At 43.7% G+C, this 26,763-nt stretch overlaps 1 protein-coding gene across 6 annotated transcripts in view; it reads left to right on the top strand.

Moving 5' to 3' along the window:
- The window catches only part of TRIO (trio Rho guanine nucleotide exchange factor), a 402,095-nt gene that overhangs the window by 134,948 nt on the left and 240,384 nt on the right, over nucleotides 1-26,763 (top strand). For all 6 annotated transcript variants that reach the window (XM_073332315.1, XM_073332317.1, XM_073332318.1 and 3 more), the window contains 4 exons: nucleotides 2,007-2,121; nucleotides 6,406-6,598; nucleotides 6,965-7,477; nucleotides 14,520-14,642. In XM_073332315.1, the coding sequence (XP_073188416.1) occupies nucleotides 2,007-2,121; nucleotides 6,406-6,598; nucleotides 6,965-7,477; nucleotides 14,520-14,642 (944 nt within the window). The remainder of the gene's footprint in view (nucleotides 1-2,006; nucleotides 2,122-6,405; nucleotides 6,599-6,964; nucleotides 7,478-14,519; nucleotides 14,643-26,763) is intronic.

Raw genomic sequence — 26,763 nt, 5'->3', positions numbered from 1 at the left:
AGGATTTCGCTTTTTCCAGAGTGAACATGAGGATAAATTCCTAATGAATTGACAGATTCAGCAGCTGCAGGTCAACACATGAATGTATAAGCCATTTATCTCTTAGTATAATGGGTACTAAATCCCATTGTTTTGGAGTCATTTGCTTATAAAGCAAAGTATGTTCTTGGTAAACCTCAGATGTCACCACGACTGTTAAATTTTATAAACTCAAGACCTTGGAGTCTCTTACTAAAAGTACTTGAAGATGGTGGCAAAAATCTACAATGATAGTCATCCCTACAGTCCCAGGTTTTTTATTGCTAGGTGCACATTGTTTAGCTATCACAGTATGCTACTTCAGGTACATTGTACTGCAGTGTTGAAGTCTAAAAATTATTTAAAGCATAGTCCTGTTTTTTTTCCCTAGGCCCTGAATTTGTATTTCTATTAGGGTGCAGATGCATCCTCACGGCAGAAAGTGTAACTTGATGCTGTCATATTCACTGGCTTAAAACTCTTTATTTCAGAAGCAATGCCTTAATATCTCCCAATAATACTTGAGTAGTTCAACGGAGCTGACGGCATGTGGTGCCGTTCTTTCTTTATAGAATGATATTAACCATAGCTGAGTTGTTCGTATTTAGTGCACAGATATGCAGAATAAAGCTCTCAATATGAAATTATGTAGTGTCCATGGGCTCTTCTAAGTAGGGACATGCTGATGTAATTGAACTACTTGAATTGAAGTCATTTATATTAATATTGTATAGGCACTCAGATAGTGGGAAGTATGCTGAGATGTGTAGTATTGTCTTTGGTTAAGACAACTCCCCACCCCTTCATGTTAGTCTTTGTGGTAGCACAGTCAAATGAACAAGTTTCACAGAACCAGTGATTATCTGTAACTTGCTGTCCGTCATGGAATTGTAAATAACCTAAAAGCATACAGTCGGTAGCATGGTTTGTTTCTGTCAGGTTTTAGGCTTTGTCTACTCTGGCATTTTTGTTGCTAAAACTTTTGTCGCTCAGGGTTGTGGAAAAACTCCCCCTGAACGACAAAGGTTTTAGCGACAAAAAGCACTGGTGTGGACAGTACTTTGTTGTTGGGAGCTGCACTCCCAGCAATGAAGCTACCTCCCCTCGTTGGAGGTGCTTTTATTTTGTTGCCAGGCGAGCTCTCTCCCGGCAAGAGAATGGCCACACTGCACACCTTACAGTGGTATGGCCGCAGTGGCACAGCTGTGCCCTTGTAATGTGCACAGCGTAGACATAGTTAAGTGTGTCTTTTGGGAAATTTTTATACTGGTTTTTGGCATTAGAAGAATCAGTTACATAAAGCCAGCTATCTTAAATTAACATAAGAACATAAGAATGGCCATGCTGGGTCAGACTAAAGGTCCATCAAGCCCAGTATCCTGTCTACCAACAGTGGGCAATGGAAGGTGCCCCAAAGTGAATGAATGGTTATCGTCAAGTGATCCATACCCTGTCACCCAATCCCAGCTTCTGGCAAACAGAGGCTAGGGACACCATTCCTGCCCATCCTGGCTAATAGACATTGATGGACCTATCCTCCATGAATCTGTGAATCCATGAATTCTCTGAGAAGCACACATTAGGTGCTGATAACTTCCCCTCCCCCCATCAGTAAATACACCAAGCTGTGAGCAGTAGGTAAGGTAGTGTCTATGACTCACTGACAGTCACATCCTGTGAGCTGCCAGGGACTCAGGCACATCATTGGTTTGCAGTGATGAAAATAGGGGAGCATGGTGTTGGTCATCCTGACCCCAACAATTTGTTGTTTAGTTAAAATGGTCTTTTGACCCACAGCCTTGGGTGGTTCTGTTTAGTAAATTTTAAATCCCATTTTCTTTCCAAGTGGATGTGCACACCTATTAGAACGAGGCCTTAGTTCTTTTCTAAGTGCAGTCTGATTGTAAACTGTACAAGGCAGGGACTCTTGTTGGTTTGTTGTGTTGTATAGTACGCTTTTGGCACTCATCACAAATCTTGTTTTTCAGGTGGCAGAGATAAACGTGGAGGCCCCATTCTAACATTTCCAGCTCGCAGCAACCATGATAGAATACGACAAGAGGACCTTAGGAGACTAATATCATACTTAGCTTGTATCCCTAGGTAAGAGCTAATCACCCCTTAAGCTTTCAAACTTTACGCTGAAATTGTTGGTTAGTGTTGCAGCATCTTTCCTGGTTATGAAATGAAATGGGTTAAGGAGCGATGCAAGTTCACACCCCTCACTGTCTTTAAGCTGCTTAGAAAAAGACTTAACAGCAAAGGGGGCTGCCTGTGGAACATGGATTGCTGGCAGACTGGCTGCTGCATGTCAGCTGGGAGTAGGCAGTGGTCTCTAGATGGTCATATAGGGGTGCTTGCATTCTGAAATAATGAGATCATCACTCAAAGGACTTGTCAAAAATAGGAAAAAAAGTTGATTTAAAAGCCGCGTTCGTACCTAGTGTCGCTAGCGTTGAACACCTCAGCCGCCTCCTTGGGTTGAGCGTGACCTGTTAACACATTTTAGTGGTATTGAAGTCTACCGTAGTTGCTAACAGGTCTTGAACTTGCACAGTTACAATTAACTGACTGAACAAACTTGTTGATACAAGGCCTAAGAAGAAAGCAATATGTAAAACTATAAAGAATGTCCCTTGGTATAATAACATAGTACACCATGGTAACTTGGACATCTTATATGCTGTGAAACACAACGAAAAACACCATAAAAATACACAGATTGGAGCTGATATTAAAGAAAAGTATCTGCCCCAACCCCTGCTTCAGCTGAGCTATGCTCAGTGCAGGACAGAGCGGGGACAAAGATGACTACTGTATGCCCTTTATTCTGGTCCAGCTAAGACCTGCCAACGCTGGTGTGAGTTAAATTAGCCCTAAGCCTGCTTTCATCACCTCAGCTGTCTGACCCAAAGGAGTGGCTCTAATAGCTGAGAATAGCTGGAAGGCAGCAGTACAAAGCCGCAAGGCCTCCTATGGTGCGGGTTCCAAGAAGGAATTGAAAAACAGTTTCTACATCCAGGGAAGTCTCATTAAATGAGTGTTACCCCCGATGGCTGAACTGTCTGGCTGTACAGCACTTTTAAACTGCCAAAGTGGTAAAAAAGAGCTGTGTCTTACAGATAGTAAGGGCTAGCTTATACACGAACTGAAAACAGACCCCAAAAAGTGTGCATTAAAACTGATTTCTTTTGTTTTGGCGCAAATTTGGGTAAACAAGCCACTGTAACTTATGATGTGGTAGGGGGCTAAACAATCCTCTAACACATGCTATTCCTAATGTCACTTGAGTCTTTTGGCAGAATCCTTGTATTATGTGACTCTTACTTATTTCTGACAGGCTGTTTGTCTGTTACACAATAATTTTTGAATTTTGAGGTAGTTCACATGCTTTGCTACTCCTGTGTTTAAGTGGTTTACACAATGTCAGGGTGCTGGGAACTGAATAGGTGTGCCAAAGCTACTAGCTTTAATGGACAAGAGATTTCACCCTAGGTGTCTGAACTCTCTCAAGGGGCTAGAAAGGTGTTGGAGGCTTGTATTCATGAATGTGTTCAGGGCTGGAAACGGCTGCTGGTGCTACGCCTGAGTTGGGCTCCAAGTGAGCAGAAGTGTTATCTTTGCCCCACCACCTGTTCCTTCCCAAAACAAGTTGTGAGGAAAGCCACAGACTCTCAGCAGGATTTGATAGGGAAGGGGCAAAGTGGTACTGGCTAGAGTTCTGAGGGAGTAAGCGGAAGAGGAAGGTAGCTATTGCAGCCACTAAGTAGAAGGGCCATTAAGGTACTAAATGGAAGATTTTGTTGGAGAGGAAGGTCAGTTATAGAGCCTAGGATCCGCTGTCAGTTAATGTTAGGGGGCTCCCCAGCCCCTTGTAGCTGGGAGCAATGCCTTTCCTATTCAGGGTGGAGGAGGAACAAGTGCAATAGAGAAGTAGTGACCTCCCTTGTTCCCTCCGTGTACTTACAGCAGCAAGTGAAAGGCCACTGTGCTAAGATATGTCTATTAAAATGGGTAACAATAGCAGTGCTTCAGGGTATAAACAGATAAGCCTGGGCAGTGTTGTCTTCTCTCAGCTATCACCCCAGTTGAAGTCCAACTGCAGCATGGTTTTATCTTTTTCTGAGTAGACCACTTCCAGGGAACAACTACTGGATTAAGGCTTAGTTTTCAAAAATGAATTAGGAGCACAAGTTCCATTGAAAGTCATTGGGACTTGTACTCTCAATTGGGGGTGGGGGGGGGTGAGAAAACCTGGATTTGTGCTGGAAATGGCCCAACTTGATGATCACTTTAGATAAGCTATTACCAGCAGGACAGTGGGGTAGGAGGAGGTATTGTTTCATGGTCTCTGTGTGTATATAATGTCTTCTGCAGTTTCCACGGTATGCATCCGATGAAGTGAGCTGTAGCTCACGAAAGCTCATGCTCAAATAAATTGGTTAGTCTCTAAGGTGCCACAAGTACTCCTTTTCAATTAAGTAGATGCTTTTGAAAATCTTGTCATAAATTCACTCTTTGTGAGTTCCACTATGGCAATTTTTATTTTGCTTTTGTTCATGGCTAATAAATATGGATATGTTTGTGTCTAATTTTTTTTTCTGTGAGCAGATTGGTTTCACACCAGCATTCAGTTTGACTGTTCTTTAGGAAACTTAAGTTGAGAGTGATAGGTAATGAATAAACCTAAAGGTGATCTGAGCTGCAGCCTTAAGTTAAAAAATGTAGAAGGTAAGGATTAAATCAAGCTGCTGCTTTGCTGCACAAAAATTGATGAGCAAATTCTCTAAACAGGGATGGGCAAACTTTTTGGCCCGAGGGCCACATCGGGGTTGCGAAATGGTATGGAAGGCCGGGTAGGGAAGGCCGTGCCTCCGCAAACAGCCTGGCCCTCTGCCCCCTTCCACTTCCTGCCCCCTGACTGCCCCCCTCAGAACCCTCGACCCATCCAACCCACCCTGCTCCTTGTCCCCTCCCTCCCGGGACCTCCCACAGCCCCTGTCCCCTGTCTGCCCTGACCTATCCACACCCCCATCCCCTGACAGGGCCCCCGGGGCTCCCACGCCTACCCAACCCCCCCGTTCCCCAAACTGAATCCAAAAATTGCAGAAAATGTCAGTGAATCAAAAAATCAGTGTATGGGGAAGCATTTAAATGAAATGGTTTGTTTGACCTGAAATTGATTTTTATTCTGGTGTTTATAAAGGGCTAGAGTCACAAATAGGCATTTGGGGTGGAGGTGGTAGCACCCTCCGTACAACTTTTAGACCAGTGGCTTTGGGAGACCCAACTACCAGCCTATAGAGGCTCTCTGGACAAATGACTCTGGTCATTATGACAATGAATTTGTCAGTTGGCCATCGGGTCACTCAGTATATGGGGAGGGGAAGGAAGGAGGTGCCTGGCCAGAGTGGGATGGCCCAGGTGGGTTGGGGGGAGGGATGGGGCAAGGGCTTCCAGTAGCCTGATTTCCACTAAAATAGTCCCACAGAATGTCCATTTGGTGCTACAGGCGGAAGAAACTCTGTAGTGCCGTAACCCCTTACCCCAAGATCGTTGCCTCACCCCTGTGTATTAATGACAACACGATGATTGTAGTGGAAATCAGTAATTTCCACTGTGATTGTAGCGGAAATCGTAGAGTGTCGGGTCGCTTTCTGCTCAGCCAGTAAAACTCAGCTCACGTTTTACCAATGGGTAGACGTCACTTTTTTCCTCAGCAGCCTGGAAAACTTTTTTTATCAGCTACTTTTAGATTATACTTAACTCTTAGGTTGGTTAGTCTGGGTCCCCAGCACTGCTGATGTTTAATATTGGATACATCTTTCCTAGATACCTATTTAACTGTCTTCATGCATTTTTGTCTGAGACTCATCCAGTTAATTTGCATAGCACAGTTGGGTATCCCCTCTCTCCGGACACGAAGAGGTATGTCATTGATGTGCACAAGGGATAAAAAATCAGGTATTTATTAATGCATTTTGCTGCTAACATGGACTGTGTATCCTTCCATGGGGTTACAGCTTAAGAGAATAAAATATAGATGTACAAAATGAATGATACTAGTACAGCATTGAAAAACAACTTGTGAATATGCTTGCTGCTCTGCTGATTCGCAACAAGGCTGAAAAACGATAACTACATAGAGAGCTTGGAAATAAAAAATTAATCTTGACTAAGAGCAAGTTTTGTGCTTCCTTTACCAGGGTGTAGTTCTAGACCTGGTTAGTACGTCCAATAGTAAGCATTTAGGCCAAATCCTGCTGCTGTTACACAGGTAACTGAATTACCAAGTGTTGTGATGGAACAAGAGAAGCCTAATTTGACCTTTAACTTGTTATAGTGCATATTAACATTTTCTTTTCTTTTCTTTCCTTCTCCCTCCAGTGAAGAAGTTTGTAAACGAGGATTCACAGTGATTGTAGACATGCGTGGATCTAAATGGGACTCTATTAAGCCTCTGCTGAAGATTTTACAGGAATCCTTTCCCTGTTGTATTCATGTTGCACTGATAATCAAGCCAGACAACTTCTGGCAAAAACAAAGGACTAACTTTGGCAGCTCTAAGTTTGAATTTGAGGTAATAGCAAGATGGAAAAATGTAGGCTTACTGCTTAGTTCCTGGGGAGTTTTGGTCCACCTAGCTCAAGTTTTTATTAAAAATAGTTGAGCTGAACCTTGGCATTTGAATGGGAGGAGAGCTAAATCAGGCTGCAGGACTGCAAGAAGTGTGGGTCTATTTTTAATCTCATGTTAGATTTGTGGTTTCTAAGGCCACCTGTGCTTTGTAAATAAAGCATTGTGTGTTGCCTTGGTTGTTTTTAATGTTATATATTGTTCAAAATACGAGCACAGACAATATTAACTAGATGCTCTGAACTGCATTTTCACTGTATTTTCCAAATGCATCAGATTTGTGATTGCAATATTCTTCATTGTGTTTTAGACTAACATGGTATCTCTGGAAGGCCTTACCAAAGTAGTTGACCCCTCTCAGCTAACTCCAGAATTTGATGGCTGTTTGGAGTATAACCATGAGGAATGGATTGAAATCAGAGTTGCCTTTGAGGACTACATTAGCAGTGCAACCCATATGCTGTCCAGATTGGAGGAACTGCAGGATATACTGGCTAAAAAGGAATTGCCTCAGGACTTGGAGGGTGCTCGAAATATGATTGAGGAGCATTCACAATTGAAGAAGAAAGTCATTAAGGCCCCTATTGAGGACCTTGACTTGGAAGGACAAAAGCTGCTCCAGCGGATACAGAGCAGTGAAAGTTTCCCCAAAAAGAACTCTGGGTCAGGGAATGCAGACTTGCAGAACCTTTTACCCAAAGTATCCACCATGTTGGACCGGCTGCACTCAACTCGGCAGCATCTGCATCAGATGTGGCATGTGCGGAAGTTGAAACTGGACCAATGTTTTCAGCTCAGGCTGTTTGAGCAGGATGCTGAAAAGGTAAAAGGGCTGTGGGGTAAAGGGGAAACAACCATGCACCATCAGCTTCAAGGTACTTAGGTTGGTCTTGCCTGATTTAAAAAAAAAAAGAAAAAAAGTGCCAATGAAAGCTGGAAAACATTCTCTAAGAACTACTAACTACAACTTTCCATTGAGGTGGGGGGGAGTGTTGTATTCAGAGTGGCTTTTAGTATTTTCTGAACTCAGTTTCTAGTGTGGATAATTGGTGTTTCAGTGAACTTGATTAACAGAGAGGGATTTGGGTTTTGAGTGACACACAGACACTTCAGTTGCAGTAAGTTTATTTTAGGATGGTATTTTTTCTGGCACAACATGAATGTGCATACTGTTAAAGAGTAATGCCCCTCTGCTGCAGCAGGATGAATGCAGTGATGCATCATCTCAGTTTCCTGTTGAGTGACTCTTGCTCAGTCTGTAAGTGGTCAGAATGAGTTAAGCTCTCCTGAACTACAGGAGAGGGAAAGAGATGCCTACATTGACATGTTTAAGAGTCCTGTGTTAATTACAGGCGAGACGGATGTGCTGTCTAATTTCCTGAGATTCATTTTTAGTGGTTGATAATATCTCCTTTGAAAAGAGTGCACGCCCTAGTGGGGAAGCCTAATGAATGGCCATAGATACAACACTCACTTCACATTTGTGTTCATAGTATTACCAGGGTTTGTTTGGTAAGGGGTAAAGAGTTACGTGCATTAGAGTAAAAGCAGGTCTGCGTCAGAAGATGGGACATAACTAGAAACTGATGACCACTATATATTTGATCAAGAAGCTTTCTAGAAAGATAGTAGTTTCTTCCTAAGAGAGGCTGAAATTAGACTGCCAAAACCCTTGGAGAGTGGGTTTTGGCCCATTTTCTAAAATGCTCGGGTTATAATTTCTCCTGGAGATGCCACTTCTTATGATCTATGACCAAAGGAAAATTATTAAAAAAGTAAATAGAAGCTGTTTCTGCCATGCAGGAATTGGGGGGATGGTGCACATTAGCTCAAAAACACACAGAAAAAATCTGACCAAGATTGAATGCTCTCTGTCATCCAGCATTCACGATGCCCCATATCTCCTTAGAAATGTGTTAATTCAGTTACTCTTGCAGGGATTGAAAGCCTACAAAGCTGCAAATTTCTTGCTGTGTTAATTTTGTACAGCGAACACATGAAGGAAGAGTTAATGTTTAAGACACCTAAATATGGCACTTGACAACTATTTCCCTTATTGTCTTACCTGAAAAGCTCCTGATTCATATTGTTAACTCCTGCTTAAAAGTTTTGGTTGTAGGGTTTATGCCAATCACTCAGAGTTCTGTCTTTTCAGTCTGTCAGAAAAAAATCTCTTCCATTTTTTCTATTTCCCAAAGACTGGAATAGGTGGGTTATGAGTTGATAAAGCTGAGATTGTTCACCTCTGGGATGTGCTCCTATGGGTAGCCGTGCTCAGTGATGGTTAATGTTGTTTCTTTGTTCTTGTCTAGACTAGGAAAAAAGGTGTGGGTATTAATTAGCTAAAGTGCTAAGCAGCTCAGCAAGTTTTAGAGGCAGCACGCTAAACTTATAAAATCTGTCTGTGCTAGCTAATGTGTTCTAATACACACACCTTTTTATTCTAGTCCAGATAAGACCTTAAGACAGTGGTTCTCAACCTATTTACCATTGTGGGCCACATATGCAGCTCTCTGTGTTACTTGGGCCTCATCCACACAATACTGCCTGTATGACCCTGAGGATGTCACATAGGCCGCAGCTGTGTGCTGATTGGGCTGCGGGTTGAGAACCACTGCCTTAAGAGTATGTATTCACAGCACATGAAGCCTGGGCTCCGAATCAGGTTGAAACCCAAACCCCTTTCAGTACACACACACACACACACACACACACACACACAAATTAGTCTGACTAGGCCAGGAACCCTTCTGGACTTGGGCCAGTGTCTGAAGACCAAGTACTGCAGAGTCAAGGATGTCAACAGAACTTTTTGGGAACTCACTGTCCTCCTGCCTCTTCTATGAGAAATTCATCCAGGTACTGGCAACTGTGGTGTGCACTGAGCACACAATGGTGCGTGACTGTGCTGAGCGGGGGGACAGCCCTTGGGAGCAGCCCGCTCTAGAATCTGATAAGTTTCTGCTGCCATGTTTGTTAGTATACGGAAGGGAGGAATGTCTATTACTTTATGAATATCAGTCAGGGTTTGGATGTACTTCTGTTCATGGCAGAACCCACGCCCTTCCCTTAGCTCCCCCCGCTTTCCTCCCATCACCACTTGGGATTCAAAATGGATACCGTAAAATGAGTAAGAAAGTTGAGCGGTTATCATAAAATTTTTACTAGTTAATGGCTGTTATCAGGATGCATCGGGGCCCCACAATTAACCTCACGTACTCTTCCCATCTAATACAGTGCATCTTATAAATTGGCCATGCCCATACTGTTCTGTAAACTGAGTCCCCCAAAAAGCTGGCTGTTATGAGTCCAAACAAAATGCCAGTGTGTATTTTGGTCCATAGCTGGCTTAAATAGGAGTCCAAATTACAGCAGATGGTAGCTGTCTGTGTTAGGAGTCCCCATGGGCTGGCAGTCATTTGGGTCTATGCATGGACACAAGATGCTTGTAAGGAGGATGTACTGTGTCTCCATGCTAAATCAGCACCTTATTGATTTTACTACAAATTTTCACCCATTGCTGGTTGGTGATTAAAACCAACTTCTCACTGAGTAGGAACTCCAGATGATTGATTTCTTTCCAGGGCTGGGTATACTTATCAGGGCTGCCTCTCGAACTCAAGAGTAAGGCTAAGATTTTGTCACTGCTATTTTTAGTAAAAGTCATGGACAGGTCAGGGGCAATAACCAAAAATTCATGGAAGCCTGTGACCTGTCCCTGACTTTTATTAAAAATAACTATTACAAAATGGGGAAGGAGGAGGGTCCAGCACCCACTGCTGCTGGGACTCCAGAGTTCAGCGTGGGGTCCCCCCTGCCTCCAGCAGCACCTTGGAGCTGTGGGTTCTGCCCACAGTGTCTTCGGCAATAGCTTGTAACTGTGGGGTCCCCCTGCGGCAGCAGCTCCAAGCTGCGGGGGTCCCTGCTGCCTACAGCGGTGGCTCCGAGCTGCCAGGGGGACCAGATTGCCCATGCCGGCTGGGAGCTGCAGGGGGTCCCCCGTCAGCTGACGGGTCCATCACTGCCACCCTGGGGCTTAAGCAAAAATATCACGGAGGTCTCTGGAAGTCACAGATTTGGTGACTTCCATGACCTCCGTGACAAAATCTTAGCCTTACTCTTGAGCCCCTCCATATGTTGGGCACTAGAAGCTTAAACAGATCTTAGCATAGACAGATGGCTGTCCTCTCTTGGCTTGGAACGAAGTTCACATTTCCACTCAGGGACTTCCAGAATATCAATGTTTTCCAGTGCTTGCCCTGCCTGAAAGGACTGAAAAATCCATGGCCAGTAAGTAGACCATTTATAAGTTCTCCCTCCCAATCATGGAAAAACAAAAGGAAAATAGATTAATTTTTTATGTATTTCTTGCCATGCTGTATGATGGCTTTCAGTGCTGCTCCAGAGGAGATCGTCAATGGCCAGTGTTTTTTGGGTGAATAATAAACAGTCCATTGATGAAAGTAACATCTTTTGACCTTGAATTAAAGCAGGATCCCCCCCCACCCCCCCCACCCCAAGATCCTTCCACCTCTGTAGGGCAAATACACGGCACTAGGAGCCTGGGGGAGTGGACCTACCTTCTGCTGGCAAGCAGAAAATCTGAGATGAGCTGGTGGGAGAGATTCTAGATAGAATGAATCAGCAGATAGAGTTCCAGAAGCACCCAATGAAATATCAGAAGGATAAGGATGAGAGAAGAGTGGAAAAAGAGAGATGATGCACAGCGTGAGCAAGGATTGGCAGATAAATTAATGGAGCATGCCTTGAGGTTGAAGAAGGAAGACAGTGCAGCAGAAGGAACAGTTCGAGCTATTACTTTTACTCATGGCTACCACACTGCAGCTTCTATTGCCACTTCCAGCTTTACCTCCATGCCCTGAATTCCCTCCACACTATTGTGTCCTGCAGACTGTGTAGCAGTTCAGCAGTTGGCTGGATCATGTCACAAGCAATGAACAGTAGCACGTGGAATGGGCAGGTGTACCCCCTGGATTCATCCATTCAAGTCTAGTTGCAGCCCACATGTGTAAAATGCACCAGAAAGTCAAGGAGAGGCCACCCAGGAATAGTTGGCCATGTCATTTGGTAACATGCAGCTTTCACTGTTCTTGCACATAACTTGGTTATTGTGTTGTACGTTCTGAGGGCAGCTGGTCTGCTTTTCTGTTTCTTATATTGGTATCTTAATACATGTATTAAATAAAGTCTTGCTGCTTTAGCCTTGTGTGGAATTCAAGTTTTATTAGATGTAATGTTAAGTGGCAAACATTAATAAAGGTCATCACATGCCCATTCTCAATAAATTTCACAATAAAATTTTACAAATGTCAGAGTAATCCATAGACTGAGTTGAAGTACCTGGCCAATAGTCATAAAATGTATAACATCTCCATACATTTCATGAAAGTGTTTCCAGAATTCATATTACCAACACACTTAAAAATAAAAAAATAAAAATAAAAATCCCACAGCTGCCTTTCACTCATACAGAGCATGACTTAAAATAACACTTAATTCCCCCTTATGCATGGCATCATGCAAACCTGGTATGTGGGCACACAAAGCATCCCTAATTTCTGTGGGACATCTGGATCCCGCACCCGTTATGACAGATGCACTGTCTGGCCATGTATGCCAGTGCAGAAATCCAGGAGTGTCCTGAGTCTACTAGAAGAGGTTTCCCCTTATCCTCCCAGACATTGTGCCGTAACATATGTAGCGCCTACCAACTTTCAGTACTTCACAGGCCTGATCACCTCTCAAACCTCTGCCACAACAACTCGCACAGTGACTTGCCAATTCTAAGCTGGCTAGCCATGGACCTGTATTAGGCTGGGGTATTAGCTTCCAGATGGCTATGGTGACCTGCTTCTGGACTGGCTTGGCTGCCCTCATGTCGGTGTACTGGCACTGGAGGATGGGGCAAGCTGATTGCATACCTCCAGGAGCATCTGTTTCTTCATGTGAAAGGACTGTGCTTTGCTAGTCACTCCAAGTCTGTTTGATGATGTGAACCCACCAGTCTGTGCTGTGGCCCTGCTCCAGAAGCTCTGGTCTACATAGAGGGAGTCTGTGGCTAAGGCAACAGGCATGAGCAGCATCAGCTGGGTCATGGCTGGCATGTCAGTACCCCCTTCTGAGAGGTGCCTTTGGCAGCTCACAAACTGCTACTTTAATGTCCACCAGCATCTTGCAGACACTCTGCCTGATTCGTGAACTAGGATTGGCAGCATGAGGTGGAAAAGTTTTTCCGCCGAGTCGGAATCCATGTGGATGGCTTTGACTGCTGGGAGCATGCAGACTCAAAATGGCTTGGTTCGATGTGTTGGTGGGCTAAAACCATGCAAAATACTTCCTGTCAACTTCACAGACAGGTTCTCCCATAACCAAGCACAGAGCAGCTTAAGCTAGCTAGAGAGCTAGGAACTCTGGGATATGATGCTAAACACCCACAGAAGCTGAAGTTCTGACTTGGGTCTGCATAGAGCAGTTTGGATGTGCCAGCATGGTTGTAAGGTCTGAGTTTCCAATGGACCCCCAAATGCAGGCTTAGAAACACCAAATCTGCAGGTGTGGCTCACGCAGACCTGAGATTATTCCTTCTAAATATTCAACCTCTTTGCTCAGGTATGTCTGGACTGCCCTCACGTTGAAGCTGCCACGCTCTTGGCTCTTCCTGCTCCTGGCTCCTGACATGCAACCCAGCCACTTACAATATATTCTGTGTTCCCAGCTCATGGAGGAATGGAGAACTGAAGTTACTAGTGTTGCTTTGGTAACCTACATATTATTAAGGCTGATATTTTCAACTTGGCAGCACTTTTGGTTCCTGCCTGTGTTCTTTCATCAAGGAATCCTTTTCACCCAGCTCGGAGAGCAGGTGGTCTCTTCAGTTTAGAATTATGGAGGAGTTGATGATCACAGCAGGGAATCAAGCTCTGCATCTGTTTTGCCGTGCTGCTTGTTCTCTGTCGGGCTTCACTTTCCACCGGCAAAAAACTGAACGGCTCCCCAGCATCAAATATATATATATACATTGCATGCAAAAAATCTATGTGAATGTTAATTCTGTTAACACACACACGGCAATTAAAAAGTGAAGGAAATACAGCATTAACTCATCTACACCTTGAATGCTGTATTTGAAGTCACGCTTAACAATGTAACCAATAATTCAAGATACATCAGTTGCACCAACTTCTCGCTTAGATGGTGGTTGGGAGTGTAACTTGCATTTCCTGCATTTATGTTGAATTAAAAAACCTTGGCATTGTCATAATGTAGGATTTTGTGACTATTGTATTTAAGACAAAAATGGAGGAAGTTGTGATCGTGTACTTGAACATTTATATTTTGTATGAATGCCTAGGCTTTAAGCTGCACTGCTGTAATACAAATAAAACGTGTCTATGACTGCAGGCAATTACATAATTAAAATTATATTTTTGAGCAGGTATAGAAGTAGGCTTCTAATAGCTTGTCTTAATTTTTTTTTTTTAATTTAGCAAGCCAGCATTGAGAAGATTAGCAACACGAAAAGGTAGATGTTTTATCATGCAGTCTGTCTTTGTGCATTACCTTCAAACTTCAAGTAAAGATTTTTTCTCTGGCCCTAATTTAATGGAGCAGATTTTGCTGCAACTAGAGTATGGGGTGATGAAATTTTTGGGCTGAGATTGTTCGTTTGAGAAAGCTTTGAGATGGTTAACACTGAAATTAACAAAGTAGCAAAAATAAACTGCAACTTCAGGTTTCATTATTGTAGGGTCTGGGTCTCTTGTAAAACGCGAAATCGCATGTTCCTTGTTTATAGCTTGTCATTGCATTGTAAATGAGTGATCTTGTTGTTGTTTTTCTTATAGATGTTTGACTGGATCACACACAACAAAGGTCTGTTTCTGAATAGTTACACAGAGATTGGAACCAGTCACCCCCACGCTATGGAGCTGCAGACGCAGCACAATCACTTTGCCATGAACTGTATGGTAAGAAACATGACTTGCAAAACAGTTTCTTGCACAGCTGTTGGATTTTATGGAAACATTTACAGTCTCTGACCAAAATCAGGACCATGTTTCTGTGCAAATGCACAGTGAGAGACGGTCTGTGCTCCAAAGAGTTTAGAATCTGAAGAAAGGATGAGAGGGGAAATAGACATAGCAGCAATGTGATTTTACCAAAGTCACACAGTTCAGTGGCAGACCTATGATAGAATCCAGGTCTTCGGACTCCAAGTCCCCCAGTATCCTATCCATTAGACCACATGTCAGTATTGGTGAAAGTACAGCATACAGATAATGAATAGTTCTTTGGCAACTACTAGCAAGTATTTCAGTAGTGGATTCTCAAGTATTGCTTTAGAAATTGCTAGCAACTTCAGAGAAAACATGTAGGGCTTTAAATGAAGAATGATGCTAGATGGGCTCACAATGTGGGCAGAATTAGTTATATGAAAACCCATAAATTGACGCCAGCTTATGCTTGAATACTTATAAGAAATTTCACTATTCAATAAAAGAGCCTGTCAGCTCAGTATTCACAATCCTCCATTTTTAAAAGGGATCATTTATCATTCTGACATAACAGAATGAAGTTGAAATAAATGTTTTCTCATGGAATTGGTACTTTCTATCTTTCAGTGTGGACAAAAATGGATTTTTTTTTAAAAAAAAAAACAAAACAGATTTTTTAAAAGTTTTAAATTAAATACAGGTTTGTTTTTAAAATAAACCTATTTTAAAGCCTAAACTATTTTAAATTGAATAAAAAATAATAATTAGTACATGTTTGCCTGCCAAGTTTTAAAACAAGTCAGACCACTGAATTGGTGTCAGTTATTGGCTAAGCACCGGGAACCAGAGTTTAAAGTGCTAAACCAGCGAAACATCAGGAGCCATTTCTGCAGCAACAGAGAGACTATTTTCTTGATTTCAGTTTCTTCAGCTAGTTCAGTTCAATCACTAATTCAAAGCTAAGAAACCACTTGGCAGTTGAAAAACCAGGAAAGCTTGTTTTCATCTTCAGAGTTATGGATTAAAAAGTAGGTATGAGAGGGTGAGATCTAGTCGTTCTAAAATGTAGGTAGGGCATGGTGTCCAGAAAGTTTTCAGAGTAGCAGCCGTGTTAGTCTGTATCTGCAAAAAGAACAGGAGGACTTGTGGCACCTTAGAGACTAACCAGTTTATTTGAGCATAAGTTTTCATGAGCTACAGCCCACTTCATCGGATGCATAGATTGGAACATATAGTAAGAAGATATATGTACACACATACAGAGAAGGTGGAAGTTGCCATACAAACTGTAAGAGGCTCATTAATTGAGAAGAGCTATTATCAGCCAGAGAAAAAAACTTTTGTAGTGATGATCAAGATGGCCCATTCAGACAGTTGACAAGAAGGTGTGAGGGTACTTAACATAGGGAAATAGATTCAATATGTGTCCAGAAACAATCCATTTGGATCACTAACTAAAGATACTTGCTTTGTGTAATAGATAGCTAATTTAAATGCCAAACATGCTAATATAAACTGCAAAACTTTTTTCTTGTGTATCCAGCACTTTAAAGATCATTTTACTTAATTTATCAAATAAAACTCTGTTTTGGTGTATTTTATTTGAATTTCCGTCCAAATAGAGCTCAACACAAAATAATCTGGTAAATAAGAAATGAATCATTCACTGTTTTCTAACATCATAAAAATGTAAACATTGAGAATCTGCATAAATGTAAGTTGCTATGTAATTGTTTAATCAAATGAATATAGATATAGTGTATCATCCTTCTTAGCAAAAAAAACCTCCACCAGACTTTGTGGAAAGCCTATATTTAGCTGCAGGTCAACATGTTTTAATTATTACCACCCAATGCAAATCTGTCTTTCTTTAGGAAATACCTAAATAGTACAAATTCAAAACTAGATTAAAACAATTGATTTAAATCCGTTTCCTGCTTGCTAATAAATCATTTTAAATTGGTGATTTAAGTTTCTTTGACTTAAAATCAGTCCACCCTTTTCAGGACCAGCTATTCAATGTAAACTTCCAAGTGTAGGCAAGTACAAAGGGGTAGAAAAAATAAATCTATGTATACTTTTATATTGTAAATTTGATGAACTTTTTCAAAAACAAGTGTGATGCTATTAAGAAGTCACACAGTTTGAACCATGAAGAGAAAACAAATTATTGAATATCTGCTCATTCGGAGATCATCATCCGTTTTATGTACTGAATGAGGCAGGGGTCCTGTGGAAAAATTAGTATGTGATCATGTAATAAAAGACTCTGTAAGAGGGGTGGCCAAACTTACTGATCCTCTGAGCTGCATATGACAACCTTCAGAAGTTCGAGAGCTGGGGCACCTGCCGGGGCTCGGGGCTGAAGCCCTGCACCTGCTGAAGCCCTGAGACTCCCGTCCCCATTGCTCAGAACCAGAGGTGACGCATGAGGGGGGGCACACGGAGTCATGCGCCACCCCAGATTTTTGCCAGGATTTGCTGACCCTACTCGGTCACATGATGCCGCAAAGCTGCTAGAGCCAGCAAGCTGGGAGCTGTGGCTGTGGGGAGAGGCAGCAGCAAACAGCTGGGAGCTCTGTGGGTGGTGGTGGTGCGGGGGCTGCTGCCTCTCACCACGGAGCTAAAGGCAGTGGCCCCTTCCTGCAGCTTCCAGCTGTTTGCCGCTACCTCTCCATGCGGAGCTAACACCTGGGATCTGCAGGGAGGGGCCACTGATGGTAAGAGGAGGTTGTGACTCAAGCTGTTGAGGGAGGGGCAAACCTTTTAAATTATGCCTCCCCCAGCAGGCACCAGTCGTCTCTAGCAGAAGAAACTAGCCCCACTGCCCTGTGCCAGGGCAGAAGCCCCAATCTCCCCCTCCCCCTCTGACAGGGGGAGAATGGCGGGGGAGGCTCTACAAGCCACATTTTAACTGTTAAAGAGCCACATGTGGCTCACGAGCTGCGGTTTGGCCACCCCTGCTATATAACTTCAATTTATGCATCTGCACAAGGGGGCCAAATTAAGATTGCACAAGCAACCTTAATTCTGGTATATCTGAACTTCTGACTTTGCTGACAGGAGTGGAATGTTGGCTATTGGTTATTTTGGGTTCTACTCCAGGCTCGATAGGCAAGTCTTCTCTAGTGGTTAGCGATTTTGCCTCAGCCCATTCCAGCCTGTCCCACTAGTGATCCCTACCCTACAGGCATGCATCCCCTCTGAATTAGAGACAGGAGGTTTCCTCCTCCCTGTTGCTTGGGTGCCAGAGTGGTGGGGGTTGGCAGTAAGCACAGGAGAGAATCTCCCTGCTGTCAGTTCTGGTGTCACTACAGCTGGGAGAAGCAATTGCAGGAGAAGCCCTGCCTGGCTTCTGCAGCCCTGGGCTGGAGCACATTCAGTGAAGATTAAATCTTTTGTGAATTTAGCTGCCAAAGTTCACAAAGCCTATATAAAACATGTGCAAACTGTTGTTTTTCAAATCTTACACGTGCGCCAACTTTGGATGTTTTTTCATGGGAACAGCTAGAGTGACCAGATGTGCCGATATTAGGGGCTGTGTCTTATATCTGCAACTATACTCCCTCACCCCGCAAAAAAAAAATAGTGTCCCAGTTTTTCACACTTGCTACCTGCTCACCCTAGGAACAGCCAAAGGCACATTCCAGACGCTAGCAAGACACCCGTCACCTGGGCGTTTGCTGGAGGCACAGAGCTTCTCAATGAAACAGCTGAAAGAATTGTTTCAACATGGGCAAAACATGTTTTTCTTTAATCTCACTTTGAGAAATGGCTGAAGCATTGTGGATGAAACATACTATCAAATTCAGCCTGAACAATTAAAGTTGAGCAAAGTTAAAGGTAACTGAAAACAGGGTCCTTTCATGGAAAGTGTCAGACAATCTTAACGAAGCCTATAAAAACTGCAGTCATCAGAAATGTCACATGCTTTGTAAGCAGTAAATTGACAGTCTCGATTTGAAAAAATTGTCAGTAATCATATGCAGCTTACATACGTTATGTATTAAATATTCTCACTTAAAAAAAGATGATTGTCTCTCCCTTGCACCAGCCTGCATCTCCCTGACAAAGTAGAGGGGAGGGAGGAAAAGTGATAAAATAGCTGCTAGGTATGTACAGCTTCTCTATATGCAAGAGATTTTGGAGGTGTAAGTTGTTGCTGAATTAAGTTGTAATGGCTCTGTCATCAGTAGGAGTAATCTAAATCCAATGGGGGGAGGGGGGAAATAGGGCTTGCAAATGGAAGTTTGTCTCATAAATGTTTTTGTCCAGAACCTGATTCATAAACTTTTCTGTCCTTCCTTTTTGAAGATGAAATTTCAGAGCAAATCAGCTGCAGGTTCAACAAGACAATAGAGCCTTCAAACAAACACCCCCCGACCCCCTATAATGCCTGAAAAAACAAGCTTGAACATCACTGAGTTCCCTCTCTGGTAATTGCTTCACTGCTGAATGAGGCATCGCCTGTGTTCAGCCAACAGCCTTAGCCAGAAAAATGGACGGGCATAGCTGGTGCTGTACTTTCTAGTTTTCCATTAATCAGAATAAGTGCTAGATGGAAGCTTGCTGCCAGAACACAAGCTGGGTCCAGCAGTAGTGAAGAAGCTGTGACCAATGGGATTCTTTGTGGGTCCAGTGAGAAATGCCGAGGAGAGGAACATACACAAGGAGACTGAGTGGGGCCAGCTGAACGTTTTAAGTATGGATAAGAACAAAAAGCAAATTGCTATTTTAAATTGGATATAGTTAACCTTCTGTGTAGTTATGGGTATATGACCTACACTTCATGTGTTTAGTCTGCAGAGGAATAAATTTGACAAGCGCTGAGTCTTTTTCCTTGCAATACAAGAAATAGCACATCTGCATATATTACCCTTTTTCTGTACACTAGTGTTGCCCCTAACTACAGGGTAAACTATTCCAAATGATTCATCTCCAAAGGTGAAAAGAACAAACTAGTCTTCAGTACACTGTATTTAGCATAAGTAAAGCACCTGTCTGAACACCATTTTAAAATAAAACTACTGAACTTAGATTCTCTTTGAGGATACAGTTGTCAAATGGCCCAAGACACACCACCTTGAAAAAATACAACCGTTGTACATCAGCTAACATTAGCCTCTCATTTGATCACAGTGGGCCCTGGTTTCCCTACTTACATTAAAAGTGTGCAATGGGAAACAAGGCAGTTCCAAACTTTGGGTTTTTTTAGGTGCTGCTGTTGAGCCATGTTGTCGTTCCGCAAAGGGAAAGCCGGAGATATGGAATAAACACAGCACGAATCAAGGGAAGCCTACAGGGCAGGGGGCTTGCAATCACTTGTAGATCAAACCTACAGTCCGCCCAGAGGGCTTTCCCTTGTGTGCATGTTCAGTGTCCGTCTCTGCCTTCAGCAGTAGCAGCACAACTTATTACCAGCCTGTTTACTCTGACCACTTGGGAATCGCTCAAGTGTTAGTTTCTTTAAAGAGCAGTGACTCAGTCTTATCAGTATGTGAGACTTACTTGAGTTTAGTGATAATCAGCGTTTTTCTTGAAGCCCTAAGGGTTGAACTTCATAAGGCCCCCTTGTGTCCGGCCCACCTTCAATCAGGGCGGCTCTGTCAGGCGCCCACCTATCTCAGCACCCCTAAGTGGGGCATTGAAAACTAATTTCAACGTTATTCCCAAAGAAAACAAAATGGAGGGGCTGCCCTCCCCCCACCCTCCTGCAGCGTGCAGACCCTCTAGACTTTCTCTCTGGAGACCCACCTCTTATCTGAGCTACTGACCCCAGGGCTTGCTCCCTGGAGTCCTTTCCCAGTCTGGTTGTTCTCCACAAGCTGGATCCTTCTCCCCAGTTTGCCTCCAGGCCACTTATCCGGGATTTGGACCTGTCTAGGCCCTCTCACAGGAGCTTGCTCCCCTCCTGCCTACCACCCTCTTCCTTCAGTGCCAGTAACAGGAGACAGCCTTCCTCCTGCAGCTCTTCTCTCTAGTTGAGCTCTCCCAGGCTTTTAGGGGAATCATCCAGCTCTTACACAGGGGGTCTGATAATTGATCTAGGCCCTCTGATGCCCAGTAAATCAGGATTAGCAGGGCAGGACAGGTGGAGAGGAAGGGCGGGGTAGCTGATCTGTCACAGGTGAAGCTGAATCAGACTCCTCGTAAAGTTCTAGCCAGTCTGTAACACCCCAGCTCCTAGAGTCAGGTGATTGTGAATCTCTGCTTTGAATGATCAAAATTAAGTTTCTAGCTCTCATGTTTGAGGTGAAGAAACTTGAAAACCACGAACTTTAAAATCACAAAAAACAGAAGGCAAGTAGAAAGAACCCAAAATGCATATGGTTGAAAAAATTGTTTGGGTCTTTAAGCCAATTTAATTATTTTGGGGGTGAGAGGCTTGATTATCTTTTTTCAGCGCGTGGGGTCGAAAACTTTATCAATCATTGATCAGTTACGAAGGCTTCAGTCCACTTTATGTGGAGGAGGAGGGAAGACGGGCTCCATGGCTATGCCCCCTGATTCCATGTGCCCCGTGGGCTGCAGATGCCGGCAGGCATGACAGAAGTAGCTGTGCAAGTGTATGGAGTGGAGGGAGTATGAGGAACACCTCGCACAGCAGTTGTTGCAGCCTCCATTACAAAACTCAGCTTTTTAAAGAGAGCTGTGTTTATGCTGGGGATCCAAACCTTTTCTTTAGGAGTTCACAGCTCGGTGTGCAGCTACAGGCCAGCCTCCTCTTGCAGCAGCATCATCACTGGGCAGGCGCTTGGGAGCCCCTGCGTTAGCCCAGTCACTATGCCTCCACCCTATCCTTAAAGGGGCAGCTCCCATAAATTTGTGTAACCATGAACAAAAATATATACAATAATAAAAATACTGAAAAACTATTACTAAAAAATCCCATTATAAATCTATTTCTAAAACATCTGTTCTAGGAATCTCACTCTCTCTCATTGGCCTTTTGTACATCATCTCACTGCCTCTACAACCTTTTGTCTGGACTTTCCATGGTTTTGCTTTCCTCAGAGTGGTGGACATGATCGTATAGGCCAGTGTTAGTATTGCTTTAAAAATAAATTGGGTAAGAGAAAGCTAAAGCTGAGCGACCTTTGGCTACTGCCAGAGGCGTAGCACACTGCACGCCTGAAAATTAATGTGTGAAGGCACAGTTGTGTGTGTTGGGTTTGACATAGAGTAGACAATTATGGTAAATTGTGGGTTATATCTATGCTACATGGCACTGCAACTGGGCCATTGTAGCACCCTAGTGCAGACGCTTCCTACCTCGATGGAAGCGTGTTTTCCATCAATATAGTTAATCCACCTCTCTGAGAGGCGATAGATAGGTCGACAGAAGAATTCTTCTGTAACCTAGCTGTGTCTACACCAGGGGTGGGAAAACTTTTTGGCCCGAGGGCCACATCGGCGTTGCAAAGCTGTCTGGAGGGCTGGGTAGGGAAGGCTGTGTCTCCCAAAACAGCCTGGCTCCTGCCCCCTATCCGACCCCTCCCACTTCCCGCCCCCTGACTGCCCCCCTCAGAACCCCTGACCCATCCAATCCCTTGTCCCCTGACTGCCCCATCCTGAGACCCCCTGACCCTAACTGCTCTCCCGGGACCCCACCCCCTATCGAACCCCCCCTGCTCCCTGTCCGCTGACTGCCCCGACCCCTATCCACACCCCTGCCCTCAGACAGGGACCCCTACCCTTATCCAACCCTCCCGTTCCCCGTCCCCTGACCGCCCCCATCCCCCCGCCCCCAGAACCTCCGCCCCATCCAACCGCTCCCTGCTCCCTGTCTGCTGACTTACCCTTGGGCCCCCCCTGCCCCTTATCCAACCCCCCGGCCCCAGCCCCCTTACCATGCCGCTCAGAGCAGCATGTCTGGCAGCCATGCCGCTTGGCCGGAGCCAGACGCGCTGCCCTGCAGGAGTGTGCAGCCTTGCCACCCAGAGTGCTGCAGGGGAGCGGGGACAGCCGGGGAGGGGCCAGGGGCTAGCCTCCCCGGCCGGGAGCTCAAGGGTCAGGCAGGATGGTCCCGCGGGCTGTAGTTTGCTCATATCTGGTCTACACTGAGGGTTAGGTCAACCTAACTGTGGCTCTCAGGGTGCAAAATCTTTCATAGCCCTGAGCCACGTGGCTAGGTTAATCTAATTTTTAAGTGTGGACCAGCCCTTAATCTCAGGTTTTGTTTTCCCCATAGATAATGTTAAAAGCTATACTTGCTTATTCTCTTTGCCCTGGGAGTTAACTGACCCGTGACCGGCTAACATATATTTTAGTTAAGGAATTCTGGATTCCTATTGTCAAAGCATGGTATCTATCAGGTGTGTGTGTGTGGGTATGTGTATATACATATACACACTAGCCTGTTTCAGAATCACTAAAATCTGTAGTAGTCAAACACTGTCAGTTTTGTCTGTGAACTGTGAGTCTTAGAACTAAGCGCCCTTACGGATTTTTGGAAGCTTTAATCTAAAGCACGGAGGCTGCACTACAGACTCCAGTGGGTCAACAGTTAACTTGGAGCAGAGAGAAGGTACTAGGGTAGAATCTGTTTAAATCCCACCTCAGGGGCTGGTATGAACGAAAACATTAAGCGGGTCAGATGAGGTAAAGAGCGTTTAAGAACTGAAAACCTCTGGTTTTTTTTTCTTCCCCCTATTAAAGATACCTTTTTCAGTCTCAAGTTTTTTACTTCTAACATTTCTTTAATTTACAAACCTGTCACCTTAGACTGATTGATAAGCTACATCTTGAATTTTAAACTCCTGTAAGATTCTTTGAGTCTCCAACAAACAAGAGCTGCACTGTTAGTTTTAAACTGCAGTCTTTGTCAGATCACTTTGACATGCAGTGATTTTTCAAAAGACTAAATACCAACGCATAATTGGAATAGACGCACCTAGGTGTCTCTGTAGACTTCATTATTTTTGTATTCTAGTTTCCCAGGGAGGGGTTTTTGTAAAGCATTTCTAGACTAAAGAGTCCAGTTTTCTTTTCCATAATGCAACAGGGAGTACTGGTTGGATACTGCAGGTAACTTAAATAATTACTAATGAGGGACTATAAAACTGTTGACATTGCCCAGTTTTCACTTGTCTGGGCAGTGCCTAGTACAGTGGATCATTGATCCCTGATTGGAACTTCTGAATGCTATCTCAAATGAGTAATTAGTAATTTACCACAAAAGAGAAGTAAGGATTCAGTGATAACAGTCCTAGTGACATACTTTTAAGGAAGAAAGAAAAGTAGTACTTGTGGCACCTTAGAGACTAACCAATTTATTTGAGCATAAGCTTTTGTGAGCTACAGCTCACTTCATCGGATGCATACTGTGGAAACTGCAGAAGACATTATATACACAGAGACCATGAAACAATACCTCCTCCTACCCCACTGTCCTGCTGGTAATAGCTTATCTAAAGTGATCATTCTCCTTACAATGTGTATGATAATGAAGTTGGGCCATTTCCAGCACAAATCCAGGTTTTCTCACCCTCCGCCCGCCCGCGCCCCCCCCCCCCCACCTCCAAACTCACTCTCCTGCTGGTAATAGCCCATCCAAAGTGACCACTCTCTTTACAATGTGTATGAAAATCAAGGTGGGCCATTTCCAGCACAAATCCAGGTTTTCTCACTACCCACCCCCATACACACACAAACTCACTCTCCTGCTGGTAATAGTTCATCCAAAGTGACCACTCTCCCTACAATGTGCATGATAATCAAGGTGGGCCATTTCCAGCATAAATCCAAGTTTAACCAGAACGTCTGGGGGGTGGGTGGGGTAGGAAAAAACAAGGGGAAATAGGCTACCTTGCATAATGACTTAGCCACTCCCAGTCTCTATTTAAGCCTAAATTAATAGTATCCAATTTGCAAATGAATCCCAATTCAGCAGTTTCTCGCTGGAGTCTGGATTTGAAGTTTTTTTGTTTTAAGATAGCGACCTTCATGTCTGTAATTGCGTGACCAGAGAGATTGAAGTGTTCTCCGACTGGTTTATGAAGTTATAATTCTTGACATCTGATTTGTGTCCATTTATTCTTTTGCGTAGAGACTGTCCAGTTTGACCAATGTAAATGGCAGAGGGGCATTGCTGGCACATGACGGCATATATCACATTGGTGGATGTGCAGGTGAACGAGCCTCTGATAGTGTGGCTGATGTTATTAGGCCCTGTGATGGTGTAGCCTGAATAGATATGTGGGCACAGTTGGCAATGGGCTTTGTTGCAAGGATAGGTTCCTGGGTTAGTGGTTCTGTTGTGTGGTATGTGGTTGTTGGTGAGTATTTGCTTCAGGTCGGGGGGCTGTCTGTAGGCAAGGACTGGCCTGTCTCCCAAGATTTGTGAGAGTGTTGGGTCATCCTTCAGGATAGGTTGTAGATCCTTAATAGTGCGTTGGAGGTGTTTTAGTTGGGGGCTGAAGGTGACGGCAAGTGGCGTTCTGTTATTTTCTTTGTTAGGCCTGTCCTGTAGTAGGTGACTTCTGGGAACTCTTCTGGCTCTATCAATCTCTTTCTTCACTTCCGCAAGTGGATATTGTAGTTGTAAGAAAGCTTGATAGAGATCTTGTAGGTGTTTGTCTCTGTCTGAGGCGTTGGAGCAAATGCGGTTGTATCGCAGAGCTTGGCTGTAGACGATGGATCGTGTGGTGTGGTCAGGGTGAAAGCTGGAGGCATGTAGGTAGGAATAGCGGTCAGTAGGTTTCCGGTATAGGGTGGTATTTATGTGACCATTGTTTATTAGCACTGTAGTGTCCAGGAAGTGGATCTCTTGTGTGGACTGGACCAGGCTGAGGTTGATGGTGGGATGGAAATTGTTGAAATCATGGTGGAATTGGTCAAACTGGACAGTCTCTACGTAAAAGAATAAATGGACACAAATCAGATGTCAAGAATTATAACATTCATAAACCAGTCGGAGAACACTTCAATCTCTCTGGTCACGCAATTACAGACATGAAGGTCGCTATCTTAAAACAAAAAAACTTCAAATCCAGACTCCAGCGAGAAACTGCTGAATTGGAATTCATTTGCAAATTGGATACTATTAATTTAGGCTTAAATAGAGACTGGGAGTGGCTAAGTCATTATGCAAGGTAGCCTATTTCCCCTTGTTTTTTCCTACCCCCCCCCCCACCCCAAGACGTTCTGGTTAAACTTGGATTTATGCTGGAAATGGCCCACCTTGATTATCATACACATTGTAAGGAGAGTGGTCACTTTGGATGAGCTATTACCAGCAGGAGAGTGAGTTTGTGTGTGTGTGGGGGGGGGGGGTGTTGTTGAGAAAACCTGGATGTGTGCTGGAAATGGCCCACCTTGATTATCATGCACATTGTAGGGAGAGTGGTCACTTTGGATGAGCTATTACCAACAGGAGAGTGGGGTGGGAGGAGGTATTGTTTCATGGTCTCTGTGTATATAATGTCTTCTGCAGTTTCCACGGTATGCATCCGATGAAGTGAGCTGTTGCTCACAAAAGCTTATGCTCAAATAAATTGGTTAGTCTCTGAGGTGCCACAAGTACTCCTTTTCTTTTTGCGAATACAGACTAACACGGCTGTTACTCTGATACTTTTAAGGATGTCTCTTTTTGTATATCATACCAAATGTGCACTCCCTATATGCAGAATAGCAGCTGCTGTTTCAGAACCTGTTTACTAAACCAGCATTTTATAAAGGGCTTGGGAATATGTGGGTGAAAAAGGAAACCTTTAATGCTTTTGCCGGTTTGTTTCTATTAAGTGCTACAGAGAAGCTGAGGTAAACTGGCAGGCTGTCACCCATATTTCCCATGTATACTTGCCTTCCACTGAAATCAGCCACATGCCAAAGGATGACACATGCTGCTATAGCCGGCCTGTGCCTTAGCTTGTTTATCTGTATTTGCTAGCCTTTGCCATGTTGAATAATAAATTTTTTTATATAGCCTGTAGGAGAAAAATTCTGGTATTTCCAGACCTTGCAGAACCTCTGTCAGGTATTTTGAAGTTTAAAGAGCAAATGCCATTCTATTAAAGTGTGCTCTGAGTAAAGAAGGTTGTAAATGAAATGTACTTTTATACAAACTGCTGCCCATATACTTGTTTTTTTGTTG

Source organism: Lepidochelys kempii, chromosome 2 (genome assembly GCF_965140265.1).
Source record: "Lepidochelys kempii isolate rLepKem1 chromosome 2, rLepKem1.hap2, whole genome shotgun sequence".
NCBI classification, from domain to species: Eukaryota; Metazoa; Chordata; order Testudines; family Cheloniidae; genus Lepidochelys; species Lepidochelys kempii.
The sequence above is the reverse complement of the archived record's forward strand: the minus strand, read 5'-3'. Positions and strand labels throughout refer to the sequence as shown.